The following is a 19240-nucleotide window of genomic DNA, read 5'->3' on the forward strand; positions in this document are numbered from 1 at the left end:
AATGTCACCTTGAGCTCTGGGACAAGCAATTTCTTTTATGTGAAAATGAAAACAAACTGCCAGACGCAAACCCGCTTTCTAAATCAAAATGCACAGCCTCACCCGTGTGGTGTAAGCAGCCTCAGGGTCGTCCTCCAGAACGCGGGAGAGGCCAAAATCAGACACTTTGCACACAAGGTTACTGTTGACCAGGATGTTGCGAGCTGCCAGATCGCGGTGGACATAGCCCATGTCAGCCAAGTACCTGCATTCATCAGTAGAAAGGAGAGCACTGGCTTTTAGAACGAAGCCATGGGAATTTCTTATCGATATAAGATGGTGTGTACGTGTGTGTGCACGGGCACCTCATGCCAGATGCAATGCCACGCAGCATACCAACCAGCTGGATAACAGTGAACTGGCCATCATTTTTCTGGAGTCGGCACAGGAAAATGAACGTTAGTATAGGCGTAAAATGATCATCACGGTGACACTAAGCACACTTGTGTTGCTACACCTTGCAGTGATCTTTTTACTTCATGACCAAAATTTGGTGTCTTCCTTACATGACTATTTACACGACCAAACTCCCCTTCCAACAACAGGAGGGAAACTGTGTGTGCATATCTACCATCTATGTATCTATTTGTCCATCCATCCATCCATAGCTCCTATGTAGTGTGTCAGTCTAATTTTCCCTCGCTTATTTATGGCTACTTTACCACAAAAACATCAACAGAATAACATCCGACTTCCAAAATAAGTTCGATATGAAGCGTGATATATGAGTATGAGCATCGCGTCCCGCATTGTCAAAATGGTGCAACAACGACTCCGGCGGTGTCATTAATACTGTCCTCAGTACGGCAGCCATCCATGTAATCATGTAATAACGTACTTGACGGGCTTTGACGAGTCTGCCTACTACTCCACCGCACTTTGGCACTCAGGACCATCCTGCAAGCACTTTCCACTGATATATACGGTATAATGTATATATAAATCTAGGTATTTATATATATATATATATATATATATATATATATATATATATATATATAAAAGCTGAAACCTGAACTGTCTTGATTGAACAAGGTGCCACTGGTATCTATGAAAAAGCTACCATGCACCGACAACATTCCCATCTGAATGTGCAGACAGATTGGACATAATTCCAGTTCACAGTCGTGCCAATTATGTGAAGCATGTGTGCACCAAGTGGGTACATTTCGGTTTGAATGTCTGAAGTTAACGAGGCATTTAGCTGGAATAATATAAGCTAATTGGGTGTATTGTCATTGCGGGTTGATCCGCTTTGCTAAGAACTGTGGTGCAACATTCAACAAAATCCCCCTCATATTGCCTTTATTTGTTTATTTTTTACATCCAGAGGAGGAAACACTTTCCCAGTTTGCCAACCATGATCCTATTTCCTGATTACTTCACACTTTCAGTCAGTTGTAGTAATATTCCTGGTCCGCTTTTTATTATTAATTCTCCGTTGCCTATATTTAGCGACATATTCACCCCTGGCTGTTTTTTTTAATTCTGTGTTCATATCTCTTCCTTTTTCCCCACAAATGTCTTTTTCTTACCTTGAGAAATGTGTCCAGGGATCCATTTTCCATGTATTCAGTGATGATCATCACCGGTTTGCCTAGAAAGGAAAATAAAAACCAACAAAACAAATTACTTACAGTAACAAGGCAAATGACTTGAGACTGAATCAACAGTGCCTCTGCTGGTTGGTGGAAGTAATGCACAATATTTTAATGATGGTTTCACGACACAATTCATTAACAGTCAATCCTAAGGCATTTATCAAATCCATCACTCATCAATTGTTAGTGCCATTGGTACCATAAATAATTTTAAAAAAAGTTTTAGGAAATATGAAGAAACTTACTCTTGGTGACCACACCCTCCAGGTGAATGATGTTGGGATGGTTAAACTGCCCCATGATTGATGCCTCCCACAGGAAGTCACGTCTCTGATGCTCCGTGTATCCCGCTTTCAATGTCTTGATGGCGACTTGCATCTCCCTTTTCCCCGGCAACCTCAGTGGTCCGCTGCACACCTCACCAAACTCCCCTGAAGCACACAGACAGAGCTTCTTTATATTGGCAGACCACCTTGACCTGCAAACGTCGTATTCAAAGATACAAGAAGCTAAAAAAGTTGCCATTTTTAAAAATCATTTTCTTACATCTTTTTTGCTACTAAAATAAGCAGCCACCGACACATGCCTCAATCTCATCGGCCGCATTGTCATGAATGATGACCTTTCCAACAGAAAATAATAACTTCATCATCAAATCACCATAGGTTGAAATGCAGAATATGTGTGGAGTGATTTTAAATGACTTCACTGTCATTTTTTTTATCATTATCCAACATATCAAAATAACAGTACATTTGCAGGCCGTCTAAGAAGAAGCTGCTAACCTTTTAAGAGTTTGTTTGTTTTAAAGAAGTTGAAGCAGAATGTAATTCTTTAAACTATGAGATCAAAAGTAAATGAAGCTATTCACTGGAAACCCAATGGGGCCTTGCACGTCACGAAAATAGTGTCTGGACATTTAAAGAAAAAAATTACAACTCACCAGCGCCAATGATCCTTTCAATGGAGATGAACGACACGTCAATCTCTTGGGCAAATTCATGTACTGCCTGGTTCGGGTCTTCATAGGTGAGGGGGTCAATGTAGGTACGCACTCCAGGGAACTTAACTGTAGACACACATTGAGACGAACACCGAAATGACGCTTAACCGAAACAAAGATAACAGTCGGTCGGAATATATACTGTATATATATATATATATATATATATATATATATATATATATATATATATATATTATACTAGCTGGTTCGCCGCCCTCCGGGCGGCTCATCAGCTAGTTCCTGCGGAAGGCTGGTAAGGTGGGCCTTCGGCCCACAAAAGTGTTGTTGCTTGGTTCAACTTTTAGTTCATCTTCATTGCTTATCGTGAAAATAAAGAGATGTTTAGCTCTACTAAATAACTAACAATTTCATTGCAATGCTTGTGGGTAGACAACATTTTTTCGCTAAGATGCCCGCGCGATCGTAGTGAGCCACTGCCTGAGCGGCGCAGTGGCGGTGCGCAGTGGCGGTGCGCAGTGGCGGTGCGCAGCGGCGCGGTGAAGTACCCGGTAGGTACGTTTTGAAAAGGGACAGATGGAAGGACAGACCGCGTGCGGGACGACGCGCAATATATATATAGATATACACAGTATGTATATATGTGTTTCTAACATCAATACATCAACCGGTACCCTGTAAAGCTTGTATCACTAAGTCAAGAATGTCATCAGACAGCTAATAGGAAAGTCGTAATAATTGGCATCCTTGCATCTCTGGAACTTATTTTGAAATCCAATAATCTGTAAGCGTTTTATTTTTAAGGGTAATTTCATAAGATGCATTTGAAATGATATGACCAAGTTTTTAGATTATAGTTTGGGTCAATTTATGGTCTCAAAGCACTTATACAAGAACGTTAGAAGGATGTATACTGTCGAGATTTTTTTCTTTCAATAGTGAGGGTTGGCATGCTGTGGGTCTATCATGAAACTTTTGTTTTTCATTGTGACAGCAACACACACTGGCATCATGGTGCTTCTTACGAGCCGACACGGCAGTCTCGGTCATCCCTAATTGCAACAGATGGGCTGCAGAACACAACGCCAACATGTTGCCAAATATATGAAGCTGTCAAGACGGACAAATGATCATCGCCATGTTTGCACTCGACCAGTATGCCAACAATGAAAAGCCCTCGGGTTCTTTGAGTGGACTGTCAGACAGACAACACATGAGCAGGGCTTGAGTGCTTCATCAATCCATACTGACATGGCCACTCTTTCAACCCCGCACTGTAAACTGTTGGTGTCCAGTGAAACCTATGGTATTCATGTCTATTTACCAAAAACCAACAATGACTAATTGAAATTCAAAAGTCTCAATTACAGAGATACATATTTTTTTCTTAACAGTGACAAAACGCAAGGTGGCCTTACTGTGTCCATTATGGAAGTGCATTTTCTCCTCGTCAGGATCTTGCTTTGCTTTGCTGTACCCACACCGCCTAGGAAAGAAAAGCCATTGTAATTGTCGTACTCTGCTTTATATTGTCATTTCTGAAACTAAGTGCAGTTCAACATTTATTAAAGGTCTGCATTCAGTGGTTGAATATACAGTCAGTTGAAGGGATGCGCGGTGGTTTTGGGATTGTCTTGTTTGGATGTTGTAACCAAATGCTTTCATTGCAAATGGGATTTATGAACAATTTACTCTCATCTTCATTTTTTCCCGTGTATCCCAAAATCTCTCCATATGTCCGCATTTGTGCCAGTCCAAACAATTTCTCTGTGTCAATATTGACACATCCGAGACATCACATACAAACATTCATCCATCCATCCATTTTCAACACCGCTCATCCTGAACAGGTCGCATAGGGGGTTCTGGAGCCTATCCCAGCTGACTATGGTCAACAAGCTGACTTCACCCCTGAACTGATCGCCAGCCAGTCACAGGGCGCACATAGAGACAAACATTTAACCATGGGTCAATGTTTATGTTGTTAGCTACGAGTTAGCTGATATTTTGTTTCCAGCTAAGAAACGTGATCAGCACAAATGTCCTTTTGAAATTGCAACCACAGAAATTGACACTTTTGGTATGCTAATGTGTTCATATTCAAGCCAAGGTGCCTACTGACTAGCAGACAGACTGGATTGCCATTAACATTCAGACTTCAATTTTGTGCGTGCATGCATGCGTGTGTGTGTGTTTCGTATCTGCCTGGGGGTGTCTAGTTTTCCGGATCTGTTGAGTCAAGGGATTTGAGCATGTCCACTGCCCAGTGGCCACTCGGCCTTCAGACTTCCTGAAAGGGGATGTCCGGGTGAATGTGTATGCATGTTAACTCTTGTGGACATGCATCACTGCGTATAAGTGTGTCTACACATGTATGTACCGTTTCTATGTCAACGGATGTGAGTTCGCTGTCTGGACAGTTAAAATGGGGAAGGGATGGCCTGGGGCTTACAGTAGAATGGGGGCTGCGTGGCCCAAATTCAACAGTGAACATTTTATCTGGTCTCTGTCTTTTCCGCTTTGCCACAAATGCACCATCCTTGAACACGTTTGATTTTATTTCTTACAGATCACCGCTCCATGCACAGTTCACGCATATTTGGTAAAATAATGCAGGTTCAGTGGAAATTATGTTTTTGAATATAACTGTGTGGGACGATGGAGGCCTTCATGCCCACACAAACTCGGTTTAAATGTGTTGATGCTTGAGATGGATTTTTGAAAAAAAAAATAAAAATAAAATAAACGCGAATTAGCTGGCGTTCTTAATTTTTTAGATGAATATTTCTAATACAGGATTGTTGGACGAGAAAGAATACATGACCTAAAACTCCAGCAAAGCCAAAATTTTGGATAACTGTTGACAAATGCAAGCACGTGAACATGTAAAAAAAGGCTAGGCTTAATTTATGCTGTGGGTTCAAGCACCCAATTCCAAGTTAATGCCTGTGTTTGACTTTTTTTTGAGTGTGCAGTGTGTGCAGTGACACGTATTCGATATGGCTATGAGTGGATTCACACAAAATGAACAACCTACAAATTTCACGTAAAGAAGTCTGTGGGCAGTGTTCACAAAAGTAAGCAAAAATACATGCCTGACATGCCGCAATTATGCTGTGATTGATTTAAGGCATTGCCATCTACAAAATAAAGGCATGAATGGGTCCAAAATGTATTTTTTTTTAATGCCCATTCCCGGTAGGTACTGTATGGTGGCCACACTGTCAGATACACAACACAGTGGCAGAAAAGAGTGTACCTCAGCATATTGTAGAACAAGGATCAATGATATTCATGAGTCCAGTGACAGTAAAGCATTGTGACCACAGCATCTGCTCGATTTGACCTCCACGGTGGATGCGGCTGAGGGCTGCAGGTTGTAGCCGTGATACTGATGGATGTGTCGGCTGCACTGCGTATGTTCGTCACTAACTCTTTTTTTTAATAAACAATATACGTTTACCACTCCTGACCCGAGTCCCCGATTCAGAGCGACTGAGATGAAGACTGCCTCATGAAGTCAGCAGCCATGTCCGTGTGCTCACATGTGCAACCTCGGTCTACAGTCGTACTTGTCAAAGAACAACAAACACAGGTTGTCATAACAACTTCGGGCCGCAAATGGGCCTGACTACAAAGACCTCACTGTAATCATAACATAGATCAGTAATTTCCATCCAAGCACATGAAGTTGAGCTCTCAACAAGGCAGGCAAATCCCTTGGGAAGCTTTACTTTGCTTAACCCTTTAACTACCTGCTGGAGTAGGATTTCAATCAAATAATCCATTACAAGGGCCCTATGCAGATAACATGAAGATAGTAATAGTCACAATGCACTGTGCACTACACAACTTGTATTTTTTTTTTGTGGGCTTAAACATAAAAAAAGTTGGAACAGCTTGAAAATATATATTAATGACATTTATGGGAATCATTTTACTTCACACAAGAAAACAAGAACATTTTGCTCCAAAATAATGTGCAGATTTATTGTTACTTATACATTCAAGTTGGGGGGCCAATACAAGGGACGATAAGGTTCTGTCTTATTTTTTTGTTGAAAATGCGGGAAAGCCCATTTTTTTACATGATCAAAACGCCAAATATTTTGAAAATTGCCCAACTTAAAATATTTCCAAAATGTGTTGCCTTGAAATTTTGAGATATATATTTTTTGATTACAGTGCGGTAATGTTTCATCCTTTCTGCAATGTTTCTATGCAATGAAACAACAACATCAAAAGAATACCAAATAATCCAAGTTGGGTGAACTCAAAATGACCGAAATTTAAATTTCACAATTCAACGATGTATTTTCCTTGGGAGTATAAGGTGCACCGTCAACGAATGGCCTATTGTAAAACTGTTTTCATATATAGGGCGCACCACATTATAAGGCATACTAAATAGAAGCTACATTAGTGGCTGTGGTTGTATTATACATCAGATAGATGGAGCTGCGCTAAAGAAAAGACAATACAATACATTACAGTACGATATAAGTTGCACTGTCCGCTTTTGAGAACAGTGAATGCACCTTATAGTGGGGAAAATACGGTAAATATTTGAAGTTTTGCTGTTGTCAAAATTGGCTTTCCTGCATTTCACAGTAAATATGTTAGAGCTTCCAGAACTGTTGCCCTTTGTACAGACTGCTAAATGTAACAACTCGGCACATTGTTTTGGAAAAGATAACGTACTTGCTTTGTCATGCTAACTCACATCATTGTGGTTAATCATTATTTTTAAGTTCCAACTTTTTTTTTTTTTTGCGTAAGTACAAGTAAATAACAACAATACTTTGGCTGTTTTAAAATCAAGGATTGCATTTCGTTATAACAGCTCAAAGAAAATAAAGATAACTTTATATGTCGCTTGTGAACGGATTATCCGTCAAAGTAAATTGATCGGGCGACGGACTGTTGTTCCCTTCTCTATGTAATAGGAAATTCAAACAGTCCCAACCGTGTGTATTCAGACTACAACTTCATTTTGGCTGCCTTACCGTCCGCTAAGTAGAAATCCAGCCACGGCTGCCAGTAGGACAAGCGCCAAAGTGATGGCCACTGCTACTATGGAAGCCTGGGCACGCTCGCTGGTTGCTGTTACTGCCAATGGAAAGAGATAAAGAAAAAACAGGACTAGATATACAAACATATTGACTTGGACCGCATTACTGATAGCGCTTTCAAAAACAGAGTGCAGTCAAGTACAGGTGTGAGGTTTTTTTGTATTGCCACGCTTGCCCGCTCAAGCTTCCATTCTCACTCCCTCATCCAACAGTTCTCTGTGAACTCACAGTAAGGGCTTGTCTGGAATTCAAAACGCCGGCTAAAAGCACCGTAACCTGCAGACGTCCTGGCTCGCACCTGGAATAAACAAGGCACAGGTCTCAACGTTGGATTCTCTCAAACAATATATATGAAACAAAACCAAACTGTAGTTATTAGGATTTACCGTAATACTTTCCGTCATTCATAGCATAACATGTACATGCGTATGAGAACAGTGGAGAAATCCAACAAAATCCAACCACACCGTCAACAAACGGAGCCAATCGACTCTGAAATATAAACACTTGCCCATCATTTTTTTTTACCAGTCTCCTCTTTTTGTATTCTCAGAGCTCAAGTGGCCAGGACAAACCGCTTCTTGGTTAACCGATCATGCCGTGTCAGTTGTGGTTCAAAAAAAGTGCAGTTGATGTGGTGCCAATTTATTATTTTTTTTCTTAATTTTTTTGTGGTTGTCCACTAAAGTGGAACTAAGAACGGAAAATTATTATTTGGTGGTTTCTGGTGAGTAGTCCACATCTAAAATAACATCCAAGACAAAACATCGAGACATTCTTAATCTGACTGCTTTTTGGTGGATGATTTTATACAACTACGGTACCAAAAAGTATAAAATTAATGTCATATTCAAGTCATTAAATGACGACGATTTGCCCTGGAGAATGCTTTTTAATATCCTCACCCTGTCATGAAGCTAAATCAGGTAACTATACTGAAACAGAAACATCTCTCAAGTATTATGCAGTGAAGTTTGACACGACAAAGAGCAGAGATGATCCAAACTTGATCCAAATACAACTGTGACTGTTCCCAAATAAAACCAACAGAAGCATGGAGAGCGTATGTGAATTCCACACAGATCAGAGATTTTAACCGTGATTTTCACCTAAAAGTGAGTGTTGATAGTGAAAATACACCGAAACACAGAATGTCCAATTTATTTGAAGCTACATTTCAAACATGGTGCCCCCCCCCCCTTTGTTTTAAAGGCAGATGGGCTTAAAGGCAGATGGGCTTGATAAAAAAAGGGGACCCTGTTTGAAACATAGCTTCAAATAAATTGGACATTCTGTGTTTCGGTGTATTTTTACTATCAACACTCACTTTTAGTCCTTACATAACATAATTTCATTATGCTATAATTATACTGATATGTTACCTGAACTTTATTTAAACATTTTACAACAAAGAAAAAAAGCCTGAGAAGTGATTTTTAATAATGATTTCTCATGGGGAAGATTAATATGAAGTGTGAACCAATTGATCAGCCTCCTGAAACAGATTGTCTCCTGTCAGCTTCTTTTATTGAATTCGACTGAGAACATGCTGACTTGAACCCTTTTCCAAATATCTCTGGCTCATATTATTCGTCCAGCACAGTATTATTTCTGAGGGACCATTTGTTTGAGTTATACGTCACTTCGAATAAGCGAAATCTTTGCTCGCGCTTATTCGCCTTGCGTATTTTCCCCTCATGTTTCTTTTTCGTGTCATCTCATTATCATTAATCGATGTCTTTATGGATTTTTGAAGCCTGTGTCCAACCTGGAAGATGTAGACTGAAGAGGGTTTGAGACTTTCCACCGCCATCTCTGTCTCGCGGGATTTTATTATCGTGTAGCTAGAGTCCTGCTCCTGTTGGGAGAGAAAGAGTTACTGTGCACATTTCAGACATCTATCTTGTATGACTTTTTTTTCTTTCCTTTTTTTGGAGCACTCCATCAGCTTTGTTAGAGTGTGTGTTACACCCATGTGTAAGGATCAGTTTCCCAAGTGTAACCTCATCAGGTTTAAACAAGGCTAAATGCCCACTCCATTAGCCAGAAACCATTAGCTGACCGACGACCACAAACCTTGCCTCTCTCTTTCTCTTTGTCTCTCTTTGGTATACTTTTATTATGACCTTCCCAGAAAAGAATGCATACAGGGATGAAAGGAAGAGACGGACGGGGAAGGGCGTAAGATCCCTGAACTGAGGCGTCAAATTGCTCTCTTTAGCAATGTCCACCTTTAAAAACAGCTTTGAGAAAGCGTACGTTATTTTCACAAGGTGCCATTTCAGTTTATTTTCTGTACAAATGGAATGGCATAGACTAAATATCAAAGGATGAAAAAGACATTTTGTAGAAAACTGGATGTAATTATGTGTCCATATGTCGACAGCTATCGTGTGGCCAGTGAGAGCATGTTGCATGACAAACATACACCCAAAATGATCGGTAGGCCTCCACCGTTGGACAAAATAGTGGACAGAAATGCGTACAGCATTAGCTTGCTAGCAATACCTTCTCAAAATACTTGATTTCATATTCCAGGATGATGCCGTTCGGTCGGTCCGGTTCGGCCCAGGAAAGTGTGATGCTGCTCTTGCCAGTGTGACCTTTTCTCACCACACTCACCGGGGAAGGTGCTGCGTGCACACACACACACACACAAACACACACACACACACACACATACACACACACACACACGCACACACGCACACAAACTGTTAATTAAAACCCGGCAAACACAGAGCTGACATCTGGCAACCATGTGTCATGGCACCTCATCCTTCGTTAATGTTAGGTGTAGAAAATACCGCAAAGGGCCAACATGGCTACGCTGAGATCATTTCAAGACTGTGAAGATCATTCCAACCATTTGTACTGCATTACTATGAGTTGTCTATTTGACTCATTTCATCCATCATGTGCCCCCCCCCACCCGCCCACCCCCCACGCTCACTTTTCGTATTCAAGCTCCTTTGGGGATGCTTGATTGTTTTCATCCCATCCAGCCAATGAGAGGATTTCTAGTCCAAGGTAGCTCAGCTACAATTTTGGCATTGAGATGCGTGAGAGCCTAATTAAACTATCCAGTTAAATCTTCAGCAATTCAATACGCGCTGGCAGCAGAGAAGGCAAGTTGAACTGCGACTCAGTCAATCTGTCGCAGAGCTGAGGGAACCGCAACACTGCAAAATATTATGAGCAACGCTAGAAGGCTACTTCCTGGTTTATGTAGGGAGATGGAAGAACTTCGAAAGTTGACCGGTTGAGAATTTGACCCCAAAAAATGAGGACAAACGTTTGCATGCGAAATTGCACAAAACTGGAAGTTGAACCGCTGTCATGAACAACGTCATTTATGCATTTGTTGTGAATTAAAGGATGCCGTTTGTGTTCGATGTCAGAGAATCCACAATATCAAGTTTAACTCACTACCCAACTGTGAGAAAGATTCCTATTACAAATTTTAAAAGAATGCATGCACAGGTACTGTGCATGCTTTGAATAGCCTCAAGTTGCATGTGGATTTGCAATAATTTACATTTCTACACGGGCTATGAGGAAAATTATTCACAAATCAAGTGAGCTGGCTTGGTGTGTCTGCATCCCTCATTGAGCCATAGTGTTGTAACCTGAACTGCTGGCCCATCTCTCAAAGGAACAGTTGGAGAATCTACGACACAAGAGGCTTTTAACTGGGCAAAATGCTCCCTTTGGCAACATGTGCGTGTGTGTGTGTGCGCACGCCCGTGTGCCTGTATGAGTGTGTCTGTGACACCAAACAACGTTTAGGTTTCAATATTCTCAGTCCACCTCTCCAGGGAATAAATCATTGCTGCAAACACAGTAACTGTATCCTGAGTAGATGGCTTCACAAAAGTCCTTATCGGCAACATCTTAAAAGCCTGAAACCCAAAACCAACACACATGCACACACTCTTGTTTTTAAATACAGTGAAGGCTTGGCTGTCATGATGACAGAGTGGCTTTATTTTATCCTGCAGATTAACCGGCAATAATGCTACAAAAATCCATACAAGACAAAAATGGAGGCATTGCATATGCATATCATACCACTCTTCGGGACTTGCACGCAAAAAAAAAAAATTTTTTAAAATAAATAATTATAATGACAATGAGAGAGAAAATTCTCTCAGACCCTCCACATCCTGGTCACTACCTCTTTCTGCTCCTTCCCTCAGGTAGGTGCTATCAAAGTACGCACACAAAACCCAGCAGACATTACAATAGCCTCTTGCCTTTCTAAACAGTCCTTAGTCGCTAATTTTAGTTGCGATGGTTTGGTGATTTTGCACATCCTTTTATGACAGTACTGGAATATTGTTTATTGTAGCTTCAGCTCTCTACTTATTTGTAAAACTCTTTTTGACTAATACACTATTCCACGCGCCTGGACACACTATGTGCTCAAGGACTTCATTGCACATTTGTCGTTTTATCATAACTTCGCCACTGATCACCTCAAACTGTGCGCCGGTTCTCCCCTGCGCAGCTGACTATAACTAATGCACTAGTGCTGATTTATTTTCACTGTGGTTTTGTTTGATGACTCTCCGCATCACTGTCATTGTTTGGCACTAACGGCACACTGACTTAATATAATAGCGTAAAGACCCTCTTTATTTATGCGTCACGTCCTGAATGCTCTTATTGTTTGATTAATGCTTGTTCTGCAATACTTGAGTGGCTCATAGTACCCAAGACAACATTCCTTTTGACATTTTGGACATTTTTGGCCAATAAAGATGATTCTGATTCGAAGCGACAAACTAGCAACCTCACATATTGGGGCGTAAATCGGGAATTTGGACCCAATCAAACAGGTATTTTAAATCTGGTAGTTTCGAATAGACTGATCAAAGATGGCTATTTCTTGGAATTCAACTTCTCCTCAAGTTGCAAGCCACCTGCTACCAAAAGCCTAAAGACACAGCGACAGCTGCCTACTTGACACGTTTAAGTACATCCGTCTTACAGCGTGATGGGCGCTGAAAATAAAACAGAGAGAACCACTTTTGCTCTGCAGCTTTTGAAACGAAAAAAAAAATCTATTCAGACCCCGGAACATTTAACTACGGTTTATACGTACACGGAGAGAAATGTCATCAACATGATGAGTAGAACAAAAGTGTGATAAAGAGAACTAACCTCTTACGGGAGCCGATTACATCTTGTTTTCTCGCAAGTTAACTTGCTCTATTTCATACCAATCTCGTGTTTAATAACATCTGCGATGCAATCCTCCCAGACAAACAAGACACTCGAACATCTCTATTCGCAAGGGTATATTCATTAAAGCAATGAAAAATATAAGTGTTACGAATGAGCAAAGCCAGAGAATGTAATGCACCAAGTGACACGCTCTGCAAAAGTTCATTTTCAATTCCATCAAGATCAATGAAATGACTGGCAACTTGCATTCGCTTGCTCTATTTCGTTGCTTCTGTTCCCTCCTGTCGCTGTCTTTGTTTTGTCCCATTCTCTGCCTATAACTTTCCTCCATCGCGTCTAATCTGCCCGTTGGGCTGATCTCCATGCTCCTTCCACATCTCCTGAGTCCCACCTGCCCTTCACCGCCAGCAGCCTTTTCCGCACTCGTGCCGACACTTTTGTTATTCAGCAGGGCTTTACAGGGACACCGTGAAACCACCTATTTATCTGACCCCCTTTATCAAGTGTGACACCTCCCACACTTCACACGGCAGATCTACTCTTCCTCTGCCTGTCGGGGTCGGCTCCCGTTGGCCTTCTCTCTTGCCTTCTTTTGCTGGATCAAAACACACGTCCGCGGGACACTGATCACAGTCATCGCGGAGCAATTCCATTACAAGGGGTGTGCGGAGCAACTGCAGCTATGAACAAAATAGACTGAGGATTTAAGGTGAGGCAGAAAATAGGATCGAAACCATGCTGCTCGGCTCGGCGGAGGAAACATTCGTTCCGGTGGGTGTTGTGAGGGAACATCTGGGAAAGGTGGCAGCTGCTTTGCAGCTCTGGTAAGTAACAGAGCTGTCAGCCTTAATCAAGCCATTGAACACAACTCTGTCAGGCAATTATTGCACTGTATTGAGTGGCAATACATTTTTGTGTGCTGCGGGGGCATACTCGTATATTTCCTCATTGAACCTATGAAACCTGCTGTCACGAAATAACAGGATCATACCTTTGGAGTAATCTTCCTCTCCATTTGCTGTATGCAGTAAAGGAATTATTCGTAAACTCTGTGTGTGTGTGCACGTGTTAATTTTTAAATCACCAATTAACTTCTTGGCCATTACCCCTTTTCCAGATGACAATATTCAAGATGGCCATGGATAGAATGAACAATAATGACATTTAGTAATTTTGAATTACTTAAAGGGATGGACAAATTGTCCTTTTAATGTGCTCGATTGGCATTGCGGAGGCCTCGTGCCGTCGTGGATGCTTCCATGAATGTAACCCAACATCGCTGGCATCGTGTAGCAGTTCTGTATTTTGCAACTAGTTGAGACTAAACTAGGACTGCTGGTGCAACCAAAGAGATGCACCACATATTCCCCTCAAGAGGCAATTAATCGCAGATCTATTTGACACAATGACGTAAAATTGTAATGATCCAAAAATCCGTTATTATGCCGAAATCTTGCGCCAAATTGTACACGTTTTGGTAAAAAGGGGGTGTACTTTAAACCAAATGGATCAACGCATGATGATAGATGATGGCCATTTGCGAGAGAAAAACTAAATCCAAAGGCCAATCTGTCTATGGCACAAAACAGCTTTTATTCACTGGTTGCTAACGTGTACTTGCCTCCAACGCTACGAAGTTAATGATCAAGTGTAATTTAAGAAATGCAATTGCACCCATTGTCGAGGAGCGGTGATTTTGCCTGTCATATGTAATCTCGTGTAATCCCTAATCTCCAATTGGTTAACTCTAATCCCGCTACAACTCCGATGAACTCAGAGTGAGCTCTGCAGTCCGGTGTAATCCCCTCAGACTGCTGACAGTCACGGTGACAGCGGGGTCAGAGGTCTGTCGGTTCTCTTGACTGTCAGACAACCATCTGTCTCTTCCCTCCCTGAACGAGTGACCGTCCCTGCCGTCCACACCCGTCCGCTGCTATTTCCACGTAACCATGCAGAGAGTCTGTCAATAACCCGGACTACAACATTTCTTTAAAAGTCTTCTTTTTCAATTTATCTCCTGAATGGAAGCATTTTGGAGAAAAATACACATTTTATTCGTCTCATTGCATCATTCTGTGAGGTTGCTGTCTCATTAGAAATAAAATGCAAACACGCAAGCGCAACTGACGAAACATTGGTTTCCCAAGAAGATGATGTCGGAATTTGAATCTCCATTTGAAGGGAATCCAAGAAATGTTTTGGTATTGACAATGATGGTGAGGTTCAATGTCTCAACGTATTAACCCTTTGATGCACCCTGTAACCTGATAACATGGTCAACTGTCCACTGTAGTAACCGCTGTCCCTGAAAGGGTTACCTGTCATGGTCTCCTCGGTCATTGCTGTCGCAAACAAGATGTCACAACTCCAACGCTAAATACAGCAAAAACAACCATCATCTCAACATTCACGTCATCAGCGTAATTGGTCTCAATGAGTTTGCTCCGCCCACACACGACCATCTCTACACAAACAATAATACATATGATGTTGCTCGCAGTGTCAGCTTCCAGGAATTGTGGTCATTTAGCCATCCATCCATCCATCTTCCGATCTGCTTTATTCTCACAAGGGTCGCGGAGGGGTGCTGGAGCCTATCCCAGCCGTCTTCGGGCAATAGGCGGGGGACACCCTGAACCGGTTGCCAGCTAATCGCAGGGCACACGGAGACGAACAACCGACCGTGCTCCCACTCACACCGAGGGACAATTTGGAGTGTTCAATCAGCCCGCCACGCATGTTTTTGGAATGTGGAAGGAAACCAGAGTAACCGAAGAAAACCCACGCAGGCCCAGGGAGAACATGCAAACTCCAAACAGGAAGGCCGCAGCTGAGATCGAACCCACGACCTCTGCACTGTGAGGTCTACGCGCTAACCACTGGACCACCGGGCCGCCCTTTGGTCGTTTCAATAAAAGAATTTCCATGGAGACTCAGGCACAAGGACAAGTAAGCACAGTGACAGACTGGTTTAGCTACACTGTGATAACATGATCATCTTGCGTTTGTTCCATTTACCAGAAAAAGTCCCAGTGGACGCACAGATATTCAAAAGGACTTTGTGAACTTTGGAATAGAAAGCCGTTACGTACCAGCCTGATTGGTGGTCACGTTGAGTGACACATACTGCTTCGTGCGGTCTTTGGCAAACTCTGACACGCCATTGACGGCCTCCAGCAGGAAACTGTAGTTGGTGTGCGATTGCAGATCGGCCACCATCACTGAGGTGTTGAATAGGCCCGCCTGACGTGGCAGAAAGCGCACGTTTGGGCCGCACTCTTCCAAGCCTCTTCCGCCCGGCAAGACTTGTTGGCAAAGGACGTTGTAACGGATGTCCTTCCTGCCTCCGGACTCCATGGGAACAGACCACTCCAGGAAGACACTGGTCTCGTTGACGTTGGAGATGGCGTTGCGCGGAGCGGAAGGTGGCCCTAAGAGTCACAAGCGCAAGTTGCAAGTTTGATGACTGTTGTTGACTTAATTACGGCCATGACAATTTTAGAAAGAAGCATTGTGTGTAGGACTTACAAAGCTGCACCAATGAAGAGCTAGTACATTCATTCGTAATTTGACATCTTATTTGTTCTTCTTCACAGTGCTTGCAAAGAGGACTGGAAACACTCCCAAAACTTTACCCTGAATGATTTTTTTCCATGTTTCTGATTAAATATAAATCACTGAAAAACATTCTTGGAACTGAGAAGGAGATGTGTTCCAAATTAACCCATCACATTTAAAATGTATTAAATGCCAGTCAGCACATACCTGCTACCATTTTTAATGCTTCTGATCGACCAAAATAAAGCTCAGTTGTTTTGGTAGGTTTTATCAGACACATTTTTTCCCCTTTCTTTTTCATTGATGGCGAAAAGTGCCATGGTCCGCTTTTTGGCCATTTGTTAGTAAAAAAAAATAAATGTATATATATATATATAATTTCAAATAGGGTACACATGCTTGATGTTTTTTTTTCCTGAATGTCTCTCTAAATGGGACAAATCAAATGTCAATCTGTGCCGAATGTATGCAAACACAGAAGTTCATTCTTACGTGTGCAGGCCATATTGGGAGGATCAGAGTCAATCTTGTAATATCCTTCTTCACAGCTGCATAAAGTCGCTCCAGTGTGCCGGGCCACACTGTGGGGTGGACATTTACTGCAGAGCAGGGAATCCAACAGCGACCGGTAAAAGCCCACTTTGCAGGCTGAAAGACAGGAAGGGAGTGGATGTCACAGGGGGTGTGGGGGGTGTGTGTGAAAAAAATGAGATGATAGTGGCAGATGTACAGGTGGAAAAGGGGAGTCGTAGAGGGGGGGTGGTGGAGGTTAAATTAAGTTGGAGAAGAAAAGAAAACGGGACAATGCCGTTTGCTGCTTTGACCAAAAAAAAGGAGGTCACAGCGACAATCACGCTTTCCCGGAGAGATTTGATGTTATCACAGATACCAGTTGCAGCAATAAAAGAAAAAAAAACACATTTGCTGTTCTGTCAGCATTCCTCAAGGGATCACTGTGATCTCCTCATGTTTCAACCGAGGTACAATTTGGGGACTTTCCTTCTTTCTTTTTTGTAAGTGCTGGACACAGAAGGCCCTTCAGATGTTGACATTCAAGCATCCTTTAAGCGAGTCAATTAGTCTTTTGTGGTTTTGCACAATATATTGATTGTGCAAGGGGCTGTGAGCTGTCACAATGTGACTATCACACAACTTGAATAGATTATGTACAAACGGTTGCTCGTGCCACTGCTACTCAGCCTGCCAGTCTCCAGCTCGCTGATTTGTCGGCAATTATGATTTAGCACGACTCGTACGCACCGGCATCTCATACGGGCAACACGTCACACGACAGAATGCAAGAAAACAGATGTCATCTCCCAAACACAAACGGGTGTCAGGGAGGGTTGACACACGCGGAATGTTAACACGCGAGAATGCATCAGCGACTTCTGTCCCCGCAGCTATCCAATCACTGACTTATCGCCGCCACATCCTCTCCCTCGTGTTGCCGGTGTTCGCAGACAGATACAAATAACGCGTGGGATAATGGAGCTTCCACAGGGGGAGCCTTGTCCTCTTAAAGGATCTGTGCTTCATCGCTCCTTTGTTTCTTATTGGAGCGCTTTGGTGGTCTGTTCAGACCGCAACTGTGATTAATAACTACATTAAGCGCAGATAAAATGGAAGAGGTATAAAAAAGAAAGGGAAAGGAGGGAGATAAAGGAGGAGGATAGAAAAGAGCGAAAAGCAGGACAAAAGAGATGGGCAAGATTTGTATGTGTGTCCCGGGCGGCAGTGAGTCACCTTGATGGAACCTTGGCCAGTTGTCATGGAACGTTAGGCCTGAAAAATTCTCTCTCTGACCTTGCCGTCTGACAGGCAACCCCCCCCCCCCACCCTTCCCCGCACCACGCACACACACACACACACACAGACGATTAGTAGAGAGTATGTAGGCATGTAACAATGACAGCAATATCGCGACATTGCAATATTTAAATGACTACAACATCGTCGTCATGTCACTGATTTGAATTTGTTTATTTGATTTCTGTTTATTAATCGTGTCTTCCACAAACTGATGCCAAATGGAAGGGCACCGTTTGTCTACAACCAGCAGAGGGTCTGTTGATTCAGTTTGTTTGTTAGTCTAATGAATAACATGAGCTCTCTCAGCGTTGCCAATTCCACCTTGGCGCCATTACTCCACAACTTAAAAAAAAAAAAAAAAAAAAAAACAATTCTCCCATCCCTTAAGTGCAACCCAACAATCGGATTGAACGTAGTTTATACAGACTTGGGTCCTTTCCATAAAACTTTGTAGAGGTTTTGCACATGTACCATGTACAGTAGAACCCATCGCGTTTCTTGCTTTGGATAAAATGTGTGTGTTCCTTTGTTTTGAGCCACAATGGAACTTTGACTCCACCGTTGAAAGCAAAGTGACCTGATCACAAAAAAATTAATATATATTTTTCCACTTGTTTAATTTGAGATCCATTCTTTTTCATTTACGTAGGTCAGGGGTGTCAAACTCATTTTTTGTCGCGGGCCACATTGTAGTTACTTGGAGGGCCGTTATGAATTTTGGGAAACCATATAAACGTTTAATCACCTCCGCATATTACATACACAGCGCACAACAAATTGATGAAAAACTAGTTTTAAAATCTGAAGTCAAGAATAATTATTTGTATTGTGGATTACATATGACAATTATAAATTTTGGTTCAGACTTTAACAAGCATCAAGGAACTTGACATGATTAATTTGCTTTCGCGGGCCACATAAAATGATGTGATGGGCCAGATCTGGCCCCCGGGTCTTGACTTTGTCACATGTGATTTCGGTGATAATAGGCAGTTTTCCCAACT

At 42.1% G+C, this 19240-nt stretch overlaps 1 protein-coding gene across 1 annotated transcript in view; it reads right to left on the reverse strand.

The window, feature by feature from the left end:
* Positions 1–19240, reverse strand: part of LOC127590800 (ephrin type-A receptor 5) — a 60507-nt gene that overhangs the window by 14839 nt on the left and 26428 nt on the right. Inside the window, exons 4-15 of the mRNA XM_052050243.1 lie at positions 16917–17072; positions 15959–16297; positions 10185–10309; positions 9445–9534; positions 7905–7974; positions 7611–7713; positions 4023–4090; positions 2584–2709; positions 1886–2071; positions 1575–1636; positions 345–412; positions 103–244 (exon numbers count right to left, since the gene is read on the reverse strand). Of these exons, the coding sequence (XP_051906203.1) occupies positions 103–244; positions 345–412; positions 1575–1636; positions 1886–2071; positions 2584–2709; positions 4023–4090; positions 7611–7713; positions 7905–7974; positions 9445–9534; positions 10185–10309; positions 15959–16297; positions 16917–17072 (1535 nt within the window). The remainder of the gene's footprint in view (positions 1–102; positions 245–344; positions 413–1574; positions 1637–1885; positions 2072–2583; positions 2710–4022; positions 4091–7610; positions 7714–7904; positions 7975–9444; positions 9535–10184; positions 10310–15958; positions 16298–16916; positions 17073–19240) is intronic.

This window comes from Hippocampus zosterae, chromosome 18, assembly GCF_025434085.1.
Source record: "Hippocampus zosterae strain Florida chromosome 18, ASM2543408v3, whole genome shotgun sequence".
Classification (NCBI taxonomy): Eukaryota; Metazoa; Chordata; class Actinopteri; order Syngnathiformes; family Syngnathidae; genus Hippocampus; species Hippocampus zosterae.